Source organism: Lasioglossum baleicum, chromosome 14 (genome assembly GCF_051020765.1).
Source record: "Lasioglossum baleicum chromosome 14, iyLasBale1, whole genome shotgun sequence".
Classification (NCBI taxonomy): domain Eukaryota; kingdom Metazoa; phylum Arthropoda; class Insecta; order Hymenoptera; family Halictidae; genus Lasioglossum; species Lasioglossum baleicum.
Genome location: NC_134942.1, coordinates 12,555,585 through 12,574,793, shown reverse-complemented (window position 1 = coordinate 12,574,793; position 19,209 = coordinate 12,555,585). Strand labels below are relative to the sequence as shown.

Below are 19,209 nucleotides of genomic sequence, written 5' to 3'. Positions count from 1 at the left end.
AATTGAAATTGCTCGGGATTCGGTGGCTACGCTTTCGGTAATTACTGTAATTAACTTTATTATATCAATTAATGAGCAAGACTGCAAAGGTATAAACGCCGTAAAAATACGAGGTCATTGTGAAACTCATTATAGTTCGTAAGATACTTCTATATAAGGACGCCACGAAGGATGTGACTATAGCAAAAGTATCCTGTTTAGTTGTTATCTTCATTTAATTTCCTTTTCATATTTCCTCCAGGATAATTCAATTTGTTCATGATTCACGATCCTCTAACAAGAACAATTTGGAGGGTTGCTTTCCTCGATGCAAATATTTCTGCAACAATTTGAACAGCTTTGGCAGGTGTTACAGTTCCTCATTAGCGACTCCACGCAAAGGAGCAATGTTTCATTCCATCATCAATTGCGTCTGGCTCCGATTCCTTTATCAGCAATCATCCTAGTCCTCTAAGAAAGACTTCAAGGGTTGGCTCTGCGGTGAAAACATTTTTCCAACAACTTGTACAGCTTCCGCAGGTGTGATTCCACAGAGAGGATCGACGTAGATCCTCCACGATCAGTGGCGTCTGTCTCAGATTGCTTTATCAGCAATCATGATCCTCTAACACGAAAAATTTAAATGGTCTCTTTGTCGTCGATGGAAATATTACTGCAACAATTTGAACAGCTTTGGCAGGTGTTACAGTCCCTCATTAGCGATTCCACGCAAAGGATCAGTGTTTCATTTGCGTCTGGCTCCGATTCTTGTATCAGCACATAATCACCCTAATCCTCCAAGAAAAACTTCAACTTGTACAGCTTCCGCAGGTGTGATCAGTGGCGCCTAGTTCAGATTGCTGTATCATCATGATCCTCTAACAAGAAAAATTTGCAAGGTTGCTTTCCTCTATGTAAATATTTCTGCAACAATTTGAACAGCTTTGGCAGGTGTTACAGTTCCTCATTAACGATTCCACGCAAAGGATCGACGTGCTATGTAGATCTTCCACGATCTACTGCGTCTAGCTCCGATCCTTTTCGGTTGGCTTTACCGATGAAAACATTTTTCCAACAACTTGTACAGCTTTGCCAAGTGTGACAGTCTCTCGTTAACGATTCCACGGAGAGGGTTGACGTATCCATGATAGATCACGATTGATGACATGTGGCCGATGTGGAGGGCGTAGCAGATCGATAGACCGTCCGTTATCTAGGGATCGCGGTTTCCCATGGCTCGTCGCACCTTCCAGGATCGCTGAATCCTCCAATTTCGTTCTACGGCCGCAATCACAGAACGGTTGCTCAGGTCGCGCACGGTACCGTCGGAATGTCTTGGTTACATCACCGGCGCTTTTTGCGCGGTATGCGCGCGTACAAGTCGGCCGCGCTCGTCGTCCTACAACACCGCCGGACAAAGTTGCGGCCGGTATCAATTGGCCGTGCTCCGTGTATACCGGTCGACCTTCTGCAGTTGCAACACGAGACCTGACACAGATAGGAGAGCCACACTCAATCAGTCCGTCGGGCCAGGCATTGCCTGTACTGTGCGCCGCTTCGCGCAGCACGCCTTGCGAAATCGACGCGCTGCTCCTACGTTTCATCGGGGAACCCTGCTCTGACGAACCGGGGACCAATGTCGTCAAGCGAATTTAGCACACCGGGCTACACGATGATCTCATCCCGTCATCTGTGGGAATCCTGATCACGGGAGCGGCGATACACCCAGACCAATCGTCCTCCTTCTGCCTCTCATGAGAGATACCTCTGTAGCAAATATTCAAATCTGTAACATCTTCGAGTTGCGGTTCAATCATTTTGGTTTAATTTTTATCTTCATATTGGAACGTCTAGCTTCGTGGTAGCCGAATAGCTATCTGTTCCGATGATGTCCAGCGAATACTTTTTTTGAAACGTTCCATCTCGAGTTGTACCAAATATTTCTGACTTGTTGAATCTTATCAACGACCTCAAGTTGCAATTTCCTTCAAAGCTTCTTCTTAATGTCGCTACGTCCAGCTTTATGTCTGCTAAGTAGCTTATCTTTTCATGAGGTGGTTTGTGGTTCCAAAACTGAAATCTTTGAAGTTTGTTTGAACTTCAAATTGTACAAATTATTTATCAAGATTTCCAACGGCTTCTATTATTATAGGTCGTAAAAAGTTCAATGTTCATTTTCAATATTTTCATTTTTATTGTGTATTGGTGCACAATGCTATTAGTAGACTCTGGATGTTTATGCAAAATAAAAAGTTTGTGCATCAATTGCAAGACGCAGAAGCTACATATAAATGTATACTCTTAATTTTAATGTGATGAAAATAATATATTAACACTCTTAAAGTCTTAATATTTTCACTGTTTTAATTAGCACTTGCTCATTTTTGTTACAAATGCATAAAATCCGGAGTCTGGTTATTAATAAGAGTGTGAGGTGTTCTTAGCAATATTTACATTGAAATATCTGCTAGATTATCCGCCTTCACAACATGCATGGGTTAATTTTGGTACAGAATAAATAACTGCATCGATTGATGCATAATAAAATAAACGGTCCATTTAAAAAATCAAAGTTGACATTCAAATGATCTGCACCATCTAGAAACAATTTGTTTGTACATGATTTCGAAGTTATTCGTGGTGATCGAGTTAGGTGCCTGTGTATCGATCTAACAATTTCGCAGAGGAGTGTGCGCGTGTGCAATTTCAGCAAAAAATCACAAAATGGGTAATTTTAATCGGTCTGGTAGTTGGTAGAGGTATCGATCTCCGTGTTCGTCGCGTTTCCCGCGAGTGTGCCGATGCCTCTGAGCGGAGGTGTACGCGGGAATTTCGAACAATTGGCCCGATTTCGCAATTGCCGGATCATTGAAAAATTAAGGCGTAGCTAGTCAGCCAGAGTTATCAGTCCCGCGGTGAACCGTGCACGCGGTGTCTGCCTCGTGTCATGGAATCACGATTGTCTTCGCCGATTGCGCCAGAGAAAAACACTCCGACAGACTTTCCGCACACCCACGGAACGGCCGTGGACTTTATTGTCCCGGATCGAGAGCTGGCAGCGGCTCTTGCGGTTCGTCTGAACGCAAATTACTTACGCCTCGGCTCGACGACGACGTGCTGTGGGAGACGGGATCGAGGCACGTCGGGAATCCCGGATCAATAGCGTAACCCGGCGAGAGCACGCTCTCTGCGGGAAACCCGAAAGCGACTTCGCCTAAACAGCCAGGCGTTAAACTCACCGACGCACACGGTCTTCGCGTGCTACCTGCCTGGACAAAACCCATTACCCAACTTACAACAATAACGCGCTTTCCTCATAAGTAGACTGCGCACTTCATCACAGGAATCGGTGCATTCAATTGAACTCCGAAAATAAAACGATGAAACCTTTTTGTTTTCAAGTATTCTTTGAGGGAACATTCAACAGCATATTCGTGACACTTCTCTGATTAAATTGATACCAAACACGACCTAGTGTGCTGCATAGTCACTCGTCTAGTGCACGATATAGCAGAACCTCGATTATCCGATTTAATCGCGTGGATATGCTTACTAGGATAATAGAAGAGTTACGTAGCTACCGTGTCAGACTAAATCTTTATTGAACTGTGTAGTACGGACTTCAGTTATGAAAATATGCTACGAATAAAATCGTGTTTGGTGTTGTTTTAATCAGATTAATGTCACAAATGTGTTAGTAAAAGTTTCATAAAACTATAATTCAAAGTATTGAAGAAGAAAACCTTCAACTAAACTTTAGCTGTATGAACAACCACGTTTACAATGTACAATGTATGTTCAATGTGCAATTTACAAATTTACAATGTACTGGTGTTTTAATTAAATCAATGCTAATTGCGTCTTTCTCTTGTTGCAGGAAAATATCTCGACTCCCGAACCCGCCGACATATCGGAGGACGATCATTATCCGAGTAAGCAAAACGTTTTGTTACCCATCTCCGTATAGACCTTCTCGTTTCATAGTTTAGCCAGGGACGATCAAACCTCCCTCTCACGAGCATTACATAAATAATTATCCATAGCCATTATCGTGCAACGCGGTTTGAAACTCACCAATTCGTCGTGCTCAACATTTCTTTTGTTTTCATTTTCCAAGTTTTTCATAGTTATACAGTAAATCCTCTATAAACGCAAAAAGGCCGTACACGATAAACGCAAGAAGAAATATCCCCTCCACTATACTAATCTGATCTCGGCTCGGGTATATCGGTGTGAACCACTACTAATGCGACGCGGAGAGTCGCAGTCGCTGACACAGTTCAAAGGCCCGCGCGCCCTTGCAATGTAATACCAATATTTAATCTTTTTTATTATTACTAATTTTTTAATGAAACTTTCACCAATATATTTGTGGCATTTTCTGATTAAAATAAGACCAAACACTACTTTCAATTGTATTTAGTGGTTTAATTGACGATGAACGTTTCGGGCGCAATTAAGGGCAGCGTATGGGAAAGAAAGAGACGCGGAGAGTCGCAGGACTTCTCTACGTTCGACTCGGACTTTGAAGCTCAAAAAAATAGTCTCTGTCTACGAAAAATGCAAACGAACCTCCCCGAAGCTTTTGCGTTTATAGAGGATTTACTGTACTTTTATATATCTCTCCCTGCTAACGTGAGCTTAACTTTCGCGAGCTGGAAAAAATAGGGGAATAAATAAGGCTGTAACTTGAATATACAGTAAAGCCTTGATCTAAGAAAACGGGAACTGTAGGATCTACGCAAAACGAGTATCCCCTCCCCTAAAGAAATAGCAGACCCAACGATTTTTCTTAGATCAAGGCTTTGCTGTACTTCGTTTTACAAAAATTCTACAAAATAAAAGAAAACTCGAAATTTTCTTTGAGAATTGCCTGTTCTTACTATTGCTCAGGTGTACTGAAAATATTTTTCTGCTATATTAATGAAATTGCAAATTTTAATTTTAAATGGGAATAAAAGTTATAATCGTATTGCATTTTTTTAAGAAGAAGAGTATAGTAATTAAAATCCTGTTAAACAAGGTCGATCAAAATTTTTGATAATAATATTTCCCTTTGCATTATCGTACATTTGGCTTCGAAACGTGATTAATTAGGCCAACCGCTAGATTTCATTTTGCTTGAACTTCCACACTCCATGCAGTCTTCATTATTACAAGGACTTCTTGCACTCAACATAAATGTAATACTGATCTCTTTAAACAACGGGTGATTCAACTTCGGTATTCCTGGATCAAAACTCTCACACGCATGATTCATTGATCGTGATAAGTAGACTGCGGATTTTATGCATCCGTAACGTCCGCTAGTGTGCTAAATGAGATGGAACTCGCGATACTGAGGGCATATAGTAAGACATTGTTTATTTTAATTCAACAGAAAATACTAATAGTTTATATTCGCTTGAAAATTTGCAGTCTGTCGATGAGTTTCTTTACGCATATTATGTACTGTATTACGCAATTTATGTAAAACAATGAAAAATGTACCATCAATGTTCTTGCATGATTTTAATTTCAAGAAAAAAGTTTCATTGCCTAATCTGTCTGTCTATCGCTCACTGTTTCTACTTACAACAGACTCTGACAGTTCCGCGTCATTGAGTAGTTCCTATACATCTTAATTGTACCTGTTCATTTACATCTCATTTCTTAGTGATTGTTTATAAATATTAGCACACCCAGAATTTATTAACAATAATTTGTGTCACATGTTTAATTTGTTTTTCGATATAGAATTACCCTCCTTTTAGCTGTGTTAAGAATGCTTCTGAATACATCGGCTGGGATCATTAAATCATTTCATGAATCACCGTCTCGTCTACGGTTTTGAATTTTGTTCGAAGAAAATGTAGAAATATGTACATAATTTATAATTTTAAATCAGCAATGAAGTTAGCAGTAATTTTATTCAGCAGTTAATTTATGAATACCTTTTCTACAAGACTCAAACCGTGCCCAATATTTTATCCAGTACATCGTTACAACTTTTTATCGTTCTTTTTATTAAATATTTCTGCACTGTACAATTATTGAAATTACCTCTTTGAATGTTCACAGTAGTCTGTTCCACACAGCTTATTAAGTACATAAACTCGAATGACAACGTTTCTTTATATTAAAAGATCTAACATAAATCCCAGTATAACAATTTAAAGTACACATTTAAAACGAACTTTCCATTAATTAGTATCATTAAACATAAACTCGTAACGAATGGTTTTAGATCTTTTCATATATGCACTACGCGCGTCAATTAAAAGATTCACATCACTCTCTGAATGGACATAATGATACTCAATAATTAATAGACTGTCATTCATTCTATTTGTTTCGCTATCTGAGAATTTTTCCTAGCATTGTTTTTACACTTTGTTTCACGATTTCATCAAGTTAGTTAAGAACTTAGAGATCCAGCACTTCTGTCTAAAAACGCAGACTTTCTCGCGCGATACGGTTTCACTTAGAATCGATAGACGCCTCGAAATTTCTGGTCAGCAATGTGCATACAGCGTGACGAAATTTGCGGGGAAAAATGCGCGGACCTTATTACATTGCCAGATATAGCGTGTTGCAACGGAAACATTAATCTTCATTTTTCTAATTTTGGGGAACAAACCCAGATACCTTTATGAAAGCTTTAGTGTTCAGTGAGTGCGTTCTCGAAAATGTTGATTGCAAATAAAATTTTCAGACCTATGCTTTGCATTGTAAAACGTTATCTTTCAAACGTAAACCATTTTCTGCGATCACAACAAATATTGCAATAAACTTTCGAGAATTTTTGCATTGTTAACCCTTGAACGGTGAACACTATCGAATATTTATGGGAGATCCATTCGGACCTTTCAGCATCTTTCTTTTATGACCACTTCTTTGAGACGAAGGTCAACTTTTTTATTGAACTTAATATGTCTAAATAATTATTCAAACTGACTGATAACTATTACAATTTAGATGGGACGTTTATGAAGTCCGGTCAAAATGGTTCAAAGTATGGACATTTTGATTCTAAAATTTATTTCGTTATTTCGTTTTTCATTATAGTCTATTATCCACACCTATGATTAATTTTCGAAGTTGATCATTTTGGTTGCAACAGGCTATGCAACAATTCATTAAAAATACATTCAACATTGATAAACTTTATTTCTAAAAAATCTACGAATAACTGCAGTAGATGAAAATTATAGATATTTTGGCAATAAATGATTTCAAGTTACCCAACAGGGATATAATGACACTATTCATGTTGTACAAGACAATTTTGATGAATTCATAGGAAACAATTTAACATATATTTTTTATATCCCCAAAATCGGGGGTTGAAACACTGTTTTTAAAATATCCCAGAAGCTAGAGGGTGTAAAGCAGTAGGTTGTTTGAAAATGTATGTTTTTGAATGGGAAATTCACTAGGATAAGACAATTTCAGAACAATTTATTTGAGCAAATAAGTCGAAGAGAAAAAGGTGCGTGTTCACGGCCGTAGCATTTGCCGTAAGTAGAAAGGTCAGCCATGCACAGACGCGCCAGCTGATCCCATCTAACAGCACGCATATTCGCCGAATTTTCAAACTCGATTTTCTCGAAAACGCACCCTTAAACGAAAAAACACTATTTTTCCTTTTATCGACTCGTACCGTCAGGCGACACCCTGTATATTCTCCGAATTTTCAAACTCGATTTTCTCGAGAACTCACCCTTAAACGAAAAAACACTATTCTTCCTTTTATCGACTCGTAACGTCAGGCGACACTCTGTATATTCTCCGAATTTTCAAACTCGATTTTCTCGAAAAAATTTCCTCGAATTTTTCTTAAAAGAAAAAACATTATTCTTTGTTCCCGGCCTTATTCTTTCACGTAGATTCGCCTCTTCTAGCTAGTACCACCATATCAGTGACACCCTGTATAATCGCCGAAACGCACCCCTTATTATCCACGGCCGAGTAAACACGTGTTCGGTCCTAAATCCGATGAATCCGCGAAGTTTATCATTTCCATTGGAACGGGCTGTAAAAACCAATTAAAACAGCGTTCGGCGTTCATTAGCCGGTTAGCAAACAGTCGATCGAAATCGTGTCGCGTCCCGGCGTTCCAGTCGCCGCGCAATTTGATGTTCGTTGTCCTTTGGATGGGGTCAGGTCGCGGCCGTTTCGGGAATCTGACCCAAATCCAATGGCGGCGTCGTGTTTCTGCATTATTGAACCGGCTGAATGATTTAGATGTCACGCCGCTCCCGTCACCCGCCAACTTTATCCGGTTGCTAATAAATCTCTCTCTCTCTCTCTCTCTCTCCCCCCCCCTCTCTCTGTCTCTCCGCTTTCGTTCTACCGCGGACCGAGTGCTCTTCTACGTGTCACTGCTAATTCTCCCGCTCGAACGAGTCGACGCAGCAACCGGAGGGAAATCTGGAGAGCGACGGGACACTTAACCGATCGCGGCTCCGAGTTTTGCGTCACGATGGGGTGGGTATCGATCAACGGGGCCCGACCGCGACTTACCTCGGTCAGGTGTTAGTTTTCCTTGATTTCTGTCGATCCGTCTCAGTCAGGCGTGACTGCCACGGGAATCTAGGACAGACGTTCCATGACAACGCCATTAGAATTAACCCTTTCCCACGGATTGCGTAGGAACAACGCGATTGGCAACACTTTCGAATTGCCTACCCCCTCCACAAGCTTTTGGCAGCGGTTGTACGTCATTCCATTCGCGGTTTTGGAAATTACAAATTATCCAGATATTTATAAACAAATTTCTTATCGGCACATCCTGCTTATTATTCTGCTGCTAGACGAACATTTGTTTTTGAGAATAGACGAGAACAGAACCATTTTGTTGCTTCAACTGCAGTTCTTGACCTTCAGTGGTTCTGTCACCTCGATATTATTTTAATAAAGCCTAGGATTCAAACCTTACTGCCGACCTAGAAATTTTTCGTTCTGTACGATTTTCCTCATTTTATGCAACTAACATTGAGCGCATTTTGCGCATTGAGAGAATATGAAATCTTATTTCGTTCGAGACACGTGACGTTTCTGATTTGAAGGGGTTAATTTGTAAAAATCGTTTTAATTTTTGTCAATTAGGGGTGTTAATCATTAATTCGATTTATTTTAAATAGGAAAAGTTGAACATCAACGAAGGACTCTGACAGTAGAATGTAACAAAACGCAAAAGTTCTTGATTAATCGTCTTAGGTTAATCAATTTCCTTGAGCGACCTAGATCGTTTATGTTCACGACTAAATTCTTTAGCTGTTTTAGGCTTCCGAAAAATCTAAAAAATAGTAGAATACGTGTTGAAGTTCCGATTTTAAAAAGTAAATATTGTTAAGAAAGAAATTGAATACCCAACGGAGGGTTAACTATAAACGAACTAAATTGTTAAAAAAATTTGCCCGATGCTTTTCCTTCTTATTTTAAAACGTTCGAAATTTGCTAGGCGTGCGACTTTAATGACTGATGGTACACGTGGAAGTTTCAGAAGGTAACTTCATCGAAATACGCAATAGAGATCGGGCAATTGGCGGCTTATTCATAGACAACGACCATAAAGGCGACCTGAACGCCATCCGCGTTACGAATGACCGATGTATTTATTAACATGCACCGACACTTCAACCTCGTAATCTCGTTACCGCGGCCTCTTACATAAAAGAGCGAGATGCACTCGCGCCTTCTGTGCGATGACGTTGCTTCGCGGTTCCGAGAAACCATTGATTAATCAGCCGAGGATCTTCGTGCCGCCATTGTGTCCCCCTTCGAATTGATTCCGTAGCTTTTTGATCAGATGATTTCATTCTTTACGTGACCGCGTCTGCTCACGGTTCATCGCGTATAACGTATAACCAACAGTTTCTTAAGGGAGTATTCTGGTTTCCCATTTTTAAAACGTCGACTTCTCAATACTTTCTTTAAGAATATGTGTGCAAAAGAATTTGTTTATGAATAGACTGTTGATCTCTCTGAAATATCTGAGGAGTCACTCTGACTGCCAGTTAAAAATAAATTTTTACTGCAATCTGTTAAGTAAACCAACTTTTATTAAGATCTACGAGGAGGTGAGAAAGTTACAAGAATTATTGTTTCGACAAACTTGATCTTTTCTAGTATGATTAAATAATTCTTCGAGTAATTTCTATGGGCAATGGTGTGAACGTGTTTGGTATAAAAATTAATTTTCTTGTGTACAAAATGTTAAAATTAAATTGCACGGAATATTACAAAAAAATGATTGAATCTTTAAAATTGTTATTAAAAAGTTATTTTTGCTTTAATGAAGGGAAATGGAACGATATAAATTAAATTTCTTACACCAATACATACATATGTGCATACAATTAAAAATAAAAAATATTAATAGACTCGCTTATTGTAGAAAATACACGAAATAAATTGGAGAAGATGTGAAACTTTTTCAACGCGAAGGGGAAGAACTGGAGCGAAGGGGATTGGATTCGTAGATTATTTAATTGAGCCTCGAGTTTTCTTCTCAACTAAACAATACATTGTTGTTACTACTTCTGCAGTGGTGCCTAGTATACGCAAATTGAAGGGTTCGAATGTTTTCTATCAAGATGAATGGTGGCAGTACGAATGATCCGTGCCAACTAAACTGATTTCTTCGTTAAGCTTGGCCGCGCCACGGTTTCCTACCAGGAAAAAACAAGAGGGTCTTTACTCGCACTAGACGAAACGAGATCGATGATCGAGTGCGTACACAATGGGGATGGGGTCGTACCCATTGGGCATGAGGTTTTAATTGACACTCGACGAACTCGCTGTCGCACTTGTGCGCCATGTTTACCACGCCCCTGTGCCGCTTCATTTATGCAACACTTTCCACCTCCCCATTGTTATCGCTGCTTCTGCAGAAGAAACGGGATTGGCAAGGTGTTTATGTAGTAACGAGATACTATAGAACAGGAATATACCTGGCGAGGTATGCGAAAATAAGCAGAATTTTTAGAATTTTGTCGAACGAACCTCAAAAACTGTTCTACCCGACTCTTCTTAGAACGAAATATTTTTAAAAATATTTTATAAATGGATCCTTCGACATATTAGATCTTGAAGTTCGAAATGATAGCGAAAAAATGTGAACACTTCATGAATAATAGGACAGCGTTTTTCTAAAACTGTTTATTAAACATTAACACCAGAATTATCGAGCACTGCGTCGATAATGTTGAATAACAGTTTCTTGTGTGACTCTTTGTTTTCGAGAAAATCGGTTTTGAAAATTCGACGAACACTTCAGCTATCGAATAGGAAACGTTAGACGCGTCTGTTCATGTCCTAACTATTCTACTTAAAAATGATAGGTAAGAACGCGAAATCGGAAACAAAGCGTCATTGGAAAAAATTTATTCTACATTTTCGACTTATTTTTTATGTAGAATACCCTTTTCGGTTTTATCGCTAGTTGTACCGATCACCCTGTATATTGCTTTTCAATGTCATTTTTATTCTACAGTAAATCCTCTATAGACGCAACAATTTCTATACGATAAATGCGACCAAATCCCCCGAGGTTTCGCGTCTATAGAGGATTTACTGTAATACGTGTTCCAATAAAGTTAAAATATTTCTTGTGAAAATGTTTTTATAATTTCCATAATTGTAAAAGATAAATTGGAAACTTGTCATTTTGACCCTTCTGGTGGTTCTACTGTTAAGTCATTAATGTTCATCATTAATTCACGTGTGTACACAAAACAATGGCCGGTGAATAAAAATTTTGTTTTCATGTTACGGCTTAGTAAACTGCGAGATTATAATAAAAATTTGATTAGACTTCTATTGAGACAAGAATACAAATTCGATTAATAAATTAAATCACATAGAAATACAATCAATACCAGGACACTTACAAACCAAGTAGAGACTAGTAGCCTTAGTAAAGAGAGTCAGTGGGTTGTTTTATAGGAGCAATAAATTTTTCCGATTTTAATTTGAATTGATAAAGAACGTATATGCAACAGAAAATTATACAGTGTATATCTCCGAAGTGGCGACAAAGAAATATGATATCGCGAAGTGTAGTATAATTACGGAATGGCATCTTTATTCATATCTGACTTTGAATACTGAATTCCCTTGTTCCCGGTGATTAAGTGATTCTTGCCGCTGATAGCTCGCCGCTATGTGGCCGAGCGGTAAGAATCAATTAGCACAGTTTATCGGGGAAATCTGTTACACGCAGTTGAATTGCAGGTCTTGTCGATCACTTGACACTTTAGATTCGCTTCGATGTAAGATACGATGACAGGTTATCCGCGCAGAGAGAGATAGAGAGAGAATAGACAGTTAATAATTAACAAAGTTATTGTTCAACAAGAGTCGGTCGCGTTCTTAACGGGACAATTTAATGGCGCCGCATTTTCGCACGATTGGCCTCGAGAATTCGACCTATACCAATGAATTTCGTTAGTTGGACCTGTTGAATGTCGACCGTCGAAGATGGGGACGTTCATCGATCGAACGCGTTGACGTTGCTGTTGATAAGATAGTTTCTAATAAAGCATGATTCTACGGAGATTCTTACTTTCAAATTACGGATATTATTGCCAGCGATTTATATTGAAAATTTATTTATTCAAGCCAGATTTCGCTCGACTGAAAATAAAATTAACATGCTGGCTGTCAGCGGCATGTAAATGCAAAAAGTATTTCAACGCTACATTTGTCACAAATTGTCAATTGTAATTTCGTTAAAGAAGATTCTACAATAACAAATTTGGACTCATTTTAAAGCTCGCAGCCTCTGCTTTTGCAAACCATTGTTCATTTTTTTCAAAGTGCATGATGTAGGTGGGGTGAAAAATTGGGGACACGTTTTTGGTTGAAAATTCTACAAATTGAATTCTTTGTAATATCATGAAAGAATTTATTTCTTGAACCACGAAAAAAATCTTAGATAAAATAAACGATTTCGTGCTAAAGTAGAAATTTCAAGCTTTGAAACAAGACCCGGTATGATGCTGTATTATTTTTATTTAACGAAATTGTCACAGATCAATTATCATAAATTTCTCGAGCATGGGAAAAATGTTGAAATACTTTTTGGATCTACTGTAAGAAAATTGAATCACATTTTTGCACGCACTTATTTTAAATTGTAACATACACCATGGCATTTTCGCAAATTTTGTTATATTTTATAAGTGGATACATTGCATTTTATAGAATATTGCTTAGAATCTATTATATATTTATATTTTGAATATTGTTTGTGTAATCAACAATATTTACAATAAAGTTTTATTTTTGAAAGAAATTCATAATCAAGTATCTTGTTGATTTTCTTGTTGAGATAATAATGGTTCGCTATAATTTAATGAAATAATAAACTCAATTAGTGATAACATATTTAAAGAACAGTAAATAGTTGATCCACTAGTGTTCAGTAACAATCATTAAGGAATGTACAAAAACTAGATATGCATAAACTATAGTTAAGTTAAGATTACGTAGTAGCTTCCAATTTAATTTTCCATTCAAACATGCAACCGTATATGTTAGAAGTAGAGATTAATGCGAGACTATTGTCGACCGTGAAACGTAAAGTCATTCATTTCACCAGTTTTTATTCAACCCATCGCATTCTCATTTAATTCATTTCCACCGGGTCCGCGCGATATTCGATTCGAATTCGGAGGAAATCAATTCCAATGCTTTCCCCGCTTACTTTTCGCCGCTCATAACTGTACATACACCAAAATGATTACAAGATGTTCCTAACTATCGTGAACGATATATCCATGCGATTCGGAAGACAGACAGTAAATCATCCCCCGGTACGATTCGAACACTCGATCACTCACACTTCACTCATCTCACACTCTCGAGACCACACCCCCGCCATCACTTGAATTCCAGGTGTCTCCCTAGTTTCACGTCCCCGCAAAAAAAGATTCGCCACGAAATTCTCTCGATCACCTATGGTGGTGTTGGCAGTAGCAAGACCGAGGGGAAAAAGATCCGGAAAATATCAGCGTAATTACCGGTTAACCGGGCACAATCAATTGCATTATGAGTATATCCCTGTCTCGTAGCACCAGTTGAACAAAAAGAGAAACACCAGGTCCAATCGAGAAGTCCCATATCCCCCCCAGAAACCATTGCAAGTCGCACACCAACCACCACCATATGTATTATCATTTGTAAACCACACCACCGAGCTTTCGAAGCTCGGTGTAGCCTCTCTCCCCCAAGTCCATTCGGCACTATCCACCGTGTGGATGAATAATCATGCCCTGAGACCAATTGGCACTTTTAATTTCGGCAGGCGCGCTCATGAAAGACGCGGATAAGCTGAAGCTGATGCTGCTCGCGTGGAATTATAATCTTCAACAGCAGGCTCAGGCTCAGGCTCAGGTCCAGGCTCAGGCTCAGGCCCAGGTACAGGCGCAGGCCGCCAACGCGGCCCTCTCGCCAAATAACTCCTCGCCAACCACGGCCACCACCGTTGGCACACCTGTCACCAGTCAATCGGCTATTTCCACGGCAAACAACACCATTAACAACTCCACACTTACAGGTAACGCCTTATTTCATCGAACGAATCCACCGCGACCGATCGAATTTCCGCTCGAGCCACGGATTTTTAACGCTTCCACGAACGCGAAACCACCGGGGTCTTAATTGCCGCCTCCGGGGGGGTTTGCTTTAATGATTGGTTGCGCTTTTGATACAGGGGATCACGTCAGCTCTTGTTTTTCTTTCTCTTTTCCGTTCTGTTCCATTTCGTCAGACAGTAAGCGACGTACAGACATTTTGGTAGACAGCAAGAGATATACTTGATTATTGGTCAACCCCTCGCCGTATGATTTTCTTTACAGGTGATTTCAGTTGCTTCGCCCTCTTTAACACTAAACCTACCACGATCGTTCAAACGACCGGTTCTAGATTTTCGTTTTACAATTACTGAAATTATAAAGATGCTTTCATTAGATAACGATTTCATAAATATCTTTATTAGAGCACATATTACAATGAGAACCGCGCAAAGTCTAGATAAACTAAATCTTGTCATTTTTATAAGGCAACATCTGCCTCTTACACTAAATCCGCCACTACCGGTCAAATAATTGGCTGCTCTTTACTTTACCGGACTCAAAATTTGTGCCTTTCTCCTATGAATTATTTCTTCTATAAATTTTATATGTAATCCAGTAGATTTGTTCCCCGGGCGGCTGCAGATCGAAGTTTCGATCCTGTAGGATCAATGGTTCACGAATTATGCTTGCTTAAAGTTGAGCAATCTGCAGTGTTTTTGGCAGTTAAGGGCGCCGCCATATTGGTTTGTAGTGACGGTCGCGCGCCGCTTACCGAGCAGAATAATTAATGAGTTGATTGGTGATTAGGTCGGGGGGAGGGGCGACAAGGAGCGGCGCTCTTACCTGTCAAAAACACTGCAGATTGCTCAATTTTAAGCAAGCATAACTCCTGAACCATTGATCCTACAGGATCTACACTTCGATCTGCAGCCGCCCCGGGTAGAAATCTACTGGATTACACACCACGTACCTAATACATCATAATTTATAGGAAAATGGCACAAATTTTGAGTCCGGTAAAGTAAAGTTTACCTAAATGATTGATTACATACTTTATATTTTTCTGTTATTCGAATACATTTTTTTATTCGAGCACATATTATAATAATGATTTAAATTCATTTTTAGATACGTTCCAATCACTTTTAGTGCTTGGTAGGTCTAGTTTCAATTTCCTAGGTGATAGAGGGAATTTATATTCGTCGTATGGCTATATTTATTTTAACCCTTGATTTACGTGTTCTGTAAAAATGGAAGGTTCTACATTTTTTAATTTACAATTATTGAATCGTAAAGATGCATTTATAGAAAATTGACTGATTACATTTATTCCTTGCAACATATGTTATGCTAAAAGTCTGACACTGAATACATTCTTGTCATTTTTACAAAATAATCCAAGAGTTGGTTGATCAGTTGAAATTTCTCCAATTAAAACCATTTCTGTAGACAAAACAATTCTCATTCCATTTCCATTTTGGTTATAACAATTATATAGCCCCGGGTTTCGTTTATCTTTTTATGGCCGATCACGCGAAGGGTGTCTGCGCGTTATGTATTTATGTTTGCTAGCATGAGTAAGAAGGAGTTCATAGTTTGTCTTCTTCATCATCTTCTGATTTTTTCGTTTATATTTGATGCTACGATGTTTAATTGTTTGTTTCTTTGTATTGTTCTTATATGCTTACTGAATTTATTGAGGGTTGATTCGTGTTTTCGTACCACGTAATAATTGTTGAAAGGTAGTACGAGGCTTATGATTTTGTTTCAGAGATATATGTATAAGAACAGAATTTTAGTTTTCTGTGTGAGTTAGCTTAAAATGTGCATTAAATTTGTTGAGTTTCGATAAAGTACACTTGTACACACAGCGTTTGAAAAGAAGTCATTAATTTTCTAGAGAAAAATATGATCAGGTAAAGTGTGTAGCAGATTTACGTAAAACATGTAATAGTATAAATTGTAATTATATCTTTGTAAAATGTAATTATACATTCATTTCAGAATACACGTAAACACAGAACAATACTGTAAATGCTTCGGTTTTATACTCTATCTCTAATTATAATAACAACTTTTTACTTGCATTTACAGTATAAATGTTCCAAAGGAATAAAATTCGCTTAAAATTATAGAGAGACAGATTAAAAACTTATAAAAGTTTATAAAAGAATTTTTATAAACTTTGAATACATAAATGTTCAAATGCAATAATTACTAAATCTAGGAAGTGTACGATGGAGCCGGAAGTAAATGGTGTAGTTAAAAAAAAAAAACAAAATGATTCCTCTTTCTTACGAAGAATTGGTATTTCTCAAAATTTAAAATAATTTTTCTTGATTCCTCATACCAGTGCACCAGTTAAAATAATATAAACTTATATATTTTGCTTTAAAATATCTGTTGAATAACATATGTTCCTTGAGAACTTTTATTAACCGAATATAAAGCTGATAAAATTGTACTTTATTGCCAGAATTCAGATATCCACATACGAAGTTAACTTCGTTAACTGTTTACTGAACAACCTTTTTTCACAGTTCGTTTCGACTCCTGGAAAACAGTATCTCTCGATGTTTCCCGGGAAAATTGCACCGAAACGTCGCTAAATTGTTCGATCCGGCCCGGTGCGCGGCGGACGCGCGTTCACGCGGAGACTTCAATGCTCAACTTTCGCGTCCTTCTCCGACGACGAGTGAATTGCAGGTTTCGCGGGGCCAAGGTGTACCGGGTATTTAGCTCGCGCGAGTTTTGTCGTCGCGCTCGACGTGACTAATGGACTGTCGGCTTGTGACGTACTGCGTAGGAAATTCAGAGTACGCCTTCTTTGGCCCTCGGAACCGAGGCGAACACCGAGCCGATTCGGTGACGCGGTCGCTACGTTCGTTTGCCGCTGTTAATCGCGTCCGATTAACAAGGTACCGTGTCCCATCTCTGTGTCATACGAATTCTCATGAGATTCGCCTTACCGATTGCCTTTACATTTTACCCGATCTCTCTTTCTTTGTATCCTTTATTTTCTGCTAGTGCCATTTTTATAAACGTGCTTGGGATGAACGAAATCGGAGATTTTTGTAAGATCTTATCCAACCTTTTGCGGACGAGTGCCATTAGACTGCGGTCTTTGTGTAACTAAAACGTTCGTATGTTAACTTTGACGTACAGAAGTTAAATAAGTGTACTTTACCGTTCAATAATTTTAATATTTTAAGCTTTTCAATGTTTCTGCTGTACCAAATGGAAGTTTCATATATTTCATTTTAAACAATCATAAACGCAATTATTAGATTACGTTATTGAGGGTCAGTTAGGTTTGTGATTCAAGTATCTGTTGGAGGGTCTATTAAGAAATCCTCAGCCATGGACCATAGGCTTTCAAAAATTATAGAATGTAGGTAGATGATTTGTTAATAAGCTGCAAGATACCATGAGAGTATTCTTAACTTCTTTTAATGTCTTTACACATCTTTATATTTCACTTTATATTTAGAAGGATTTAAAAAGCAATATTTAAAACATATTAACCCTTAAGTGGTACAGTGTCTAGTCAGACTACGAAGTATCATACCATTTCTAGAATTCTGTATAATTTTTCTCAGATATCTTTAAGCAAATAATTCAACACTAAATAATCCAAATGTCCTAGACGAGTTAAACAAACTTGATATTTTCAATTACCGTACAATACAATAGTCAAAGTACAGAAATTTTGTTGGGGCTTTGGGAGACTTAATTGAATCAAGGACATTCGTCCCTCGCGGGAGTCCGAACCGGGTCCATGTCTAGGATACATCTTTTTCTTCTTTTTTTTTATGATGAAGAGGAAAAATACCATTAAGCACACCCCGGAAGGGGGTAGTGTGGGACTCAGGGGATCTTCATCAAGGCCTTGCAACCTTTTCTCACCTTTTTTCTTTTATTTTTTTTTTTTTAGAATAGAGGGAAAAAATGCTTTACGTACGACCCCCTCCCCCTCTCCAGTTCCATATAAGGCGGTTGAGGGGAAGATTTTGGGGCTAGGCTTCGCCAACCTCGATAGACGGCGGAAACAGGACTAAATCCTTGTCCACTAAAGCAACCTCTGTGTTCAGGGGCCAATTTTATTGGTCCCTTTTCAGCTCATTAGCATGCCGGGAGTTGGATCACATGTGACCCGTTTTTCACATACAAAAATGTGAACCTTCTGCGGCCCTCCACCACACCTGTTCTTTGCTATTAAACCTTTTCTCACCTACGCCTGAGGTAAGCGATCGTAGGGTCCTACTCTGCGAATAATCTCCTACAGATCGTTTCGACGCGTCGACCATCAGGTCTCGTCTTCCGCAGAGGGTATACTCTATTCCGGTATCTCTAGGATATATACCTGGATCAGCGTAGGTCCTGTTTTTCCCAGCATCGCGCGGCTCCGAAAGTGGTTCAGTTAGGCGAGGTTGCGGAAGGATAATTCACCGTTGCCCTCTCTCCCCTCTTACCACCTATCTTCCTTAGTGGCAGCTATTCGAAACTGGTTTCGCAGCGGGCTTCTACATCTCAGACGTGGTCATTGCGTAATGAACCAGCTGGCGGCGACGCGATGGTACGCGTACAACCAGATCGTCCTGTCTCTCCTCCTTCATCCTCTTTGCTCCTTCTTCACGGGCCCCCTCGTAGCCCCCCATAGTTCCCC

General features: G+C 38.9%; 1 protein-coding gene across 3 annotated transcripts in view; it reads left to right on the top strand.

Moving 5' to 3' along the window:
* Positions 1-19,209, top strand: part of LOC143215608 (nucleolar protein 4-like) — a 153,304-nt gene that overhangs the window by 90,659 nt on the left and 43,436 nt on the right. For 2 of the 3 annotated variants that reach the window (XM_076437885.1, XM_076437884.1), the window contains exons 2-3: positions 3,857-3,911; positions 14,273-14,524. In XM_076437885.1, coding sequence (XP_076294000.1) covers positions 3,857-3,911; positions 14,273-14,524 — 307 coding nt within the window. The remainder of the gene's footprint in view (positions 1-3,856; positions 3,912-14,272; positions 14,525-19,209) is intronic. The other variant, XM_076437886.1, reaches the window with a different exon arrangement.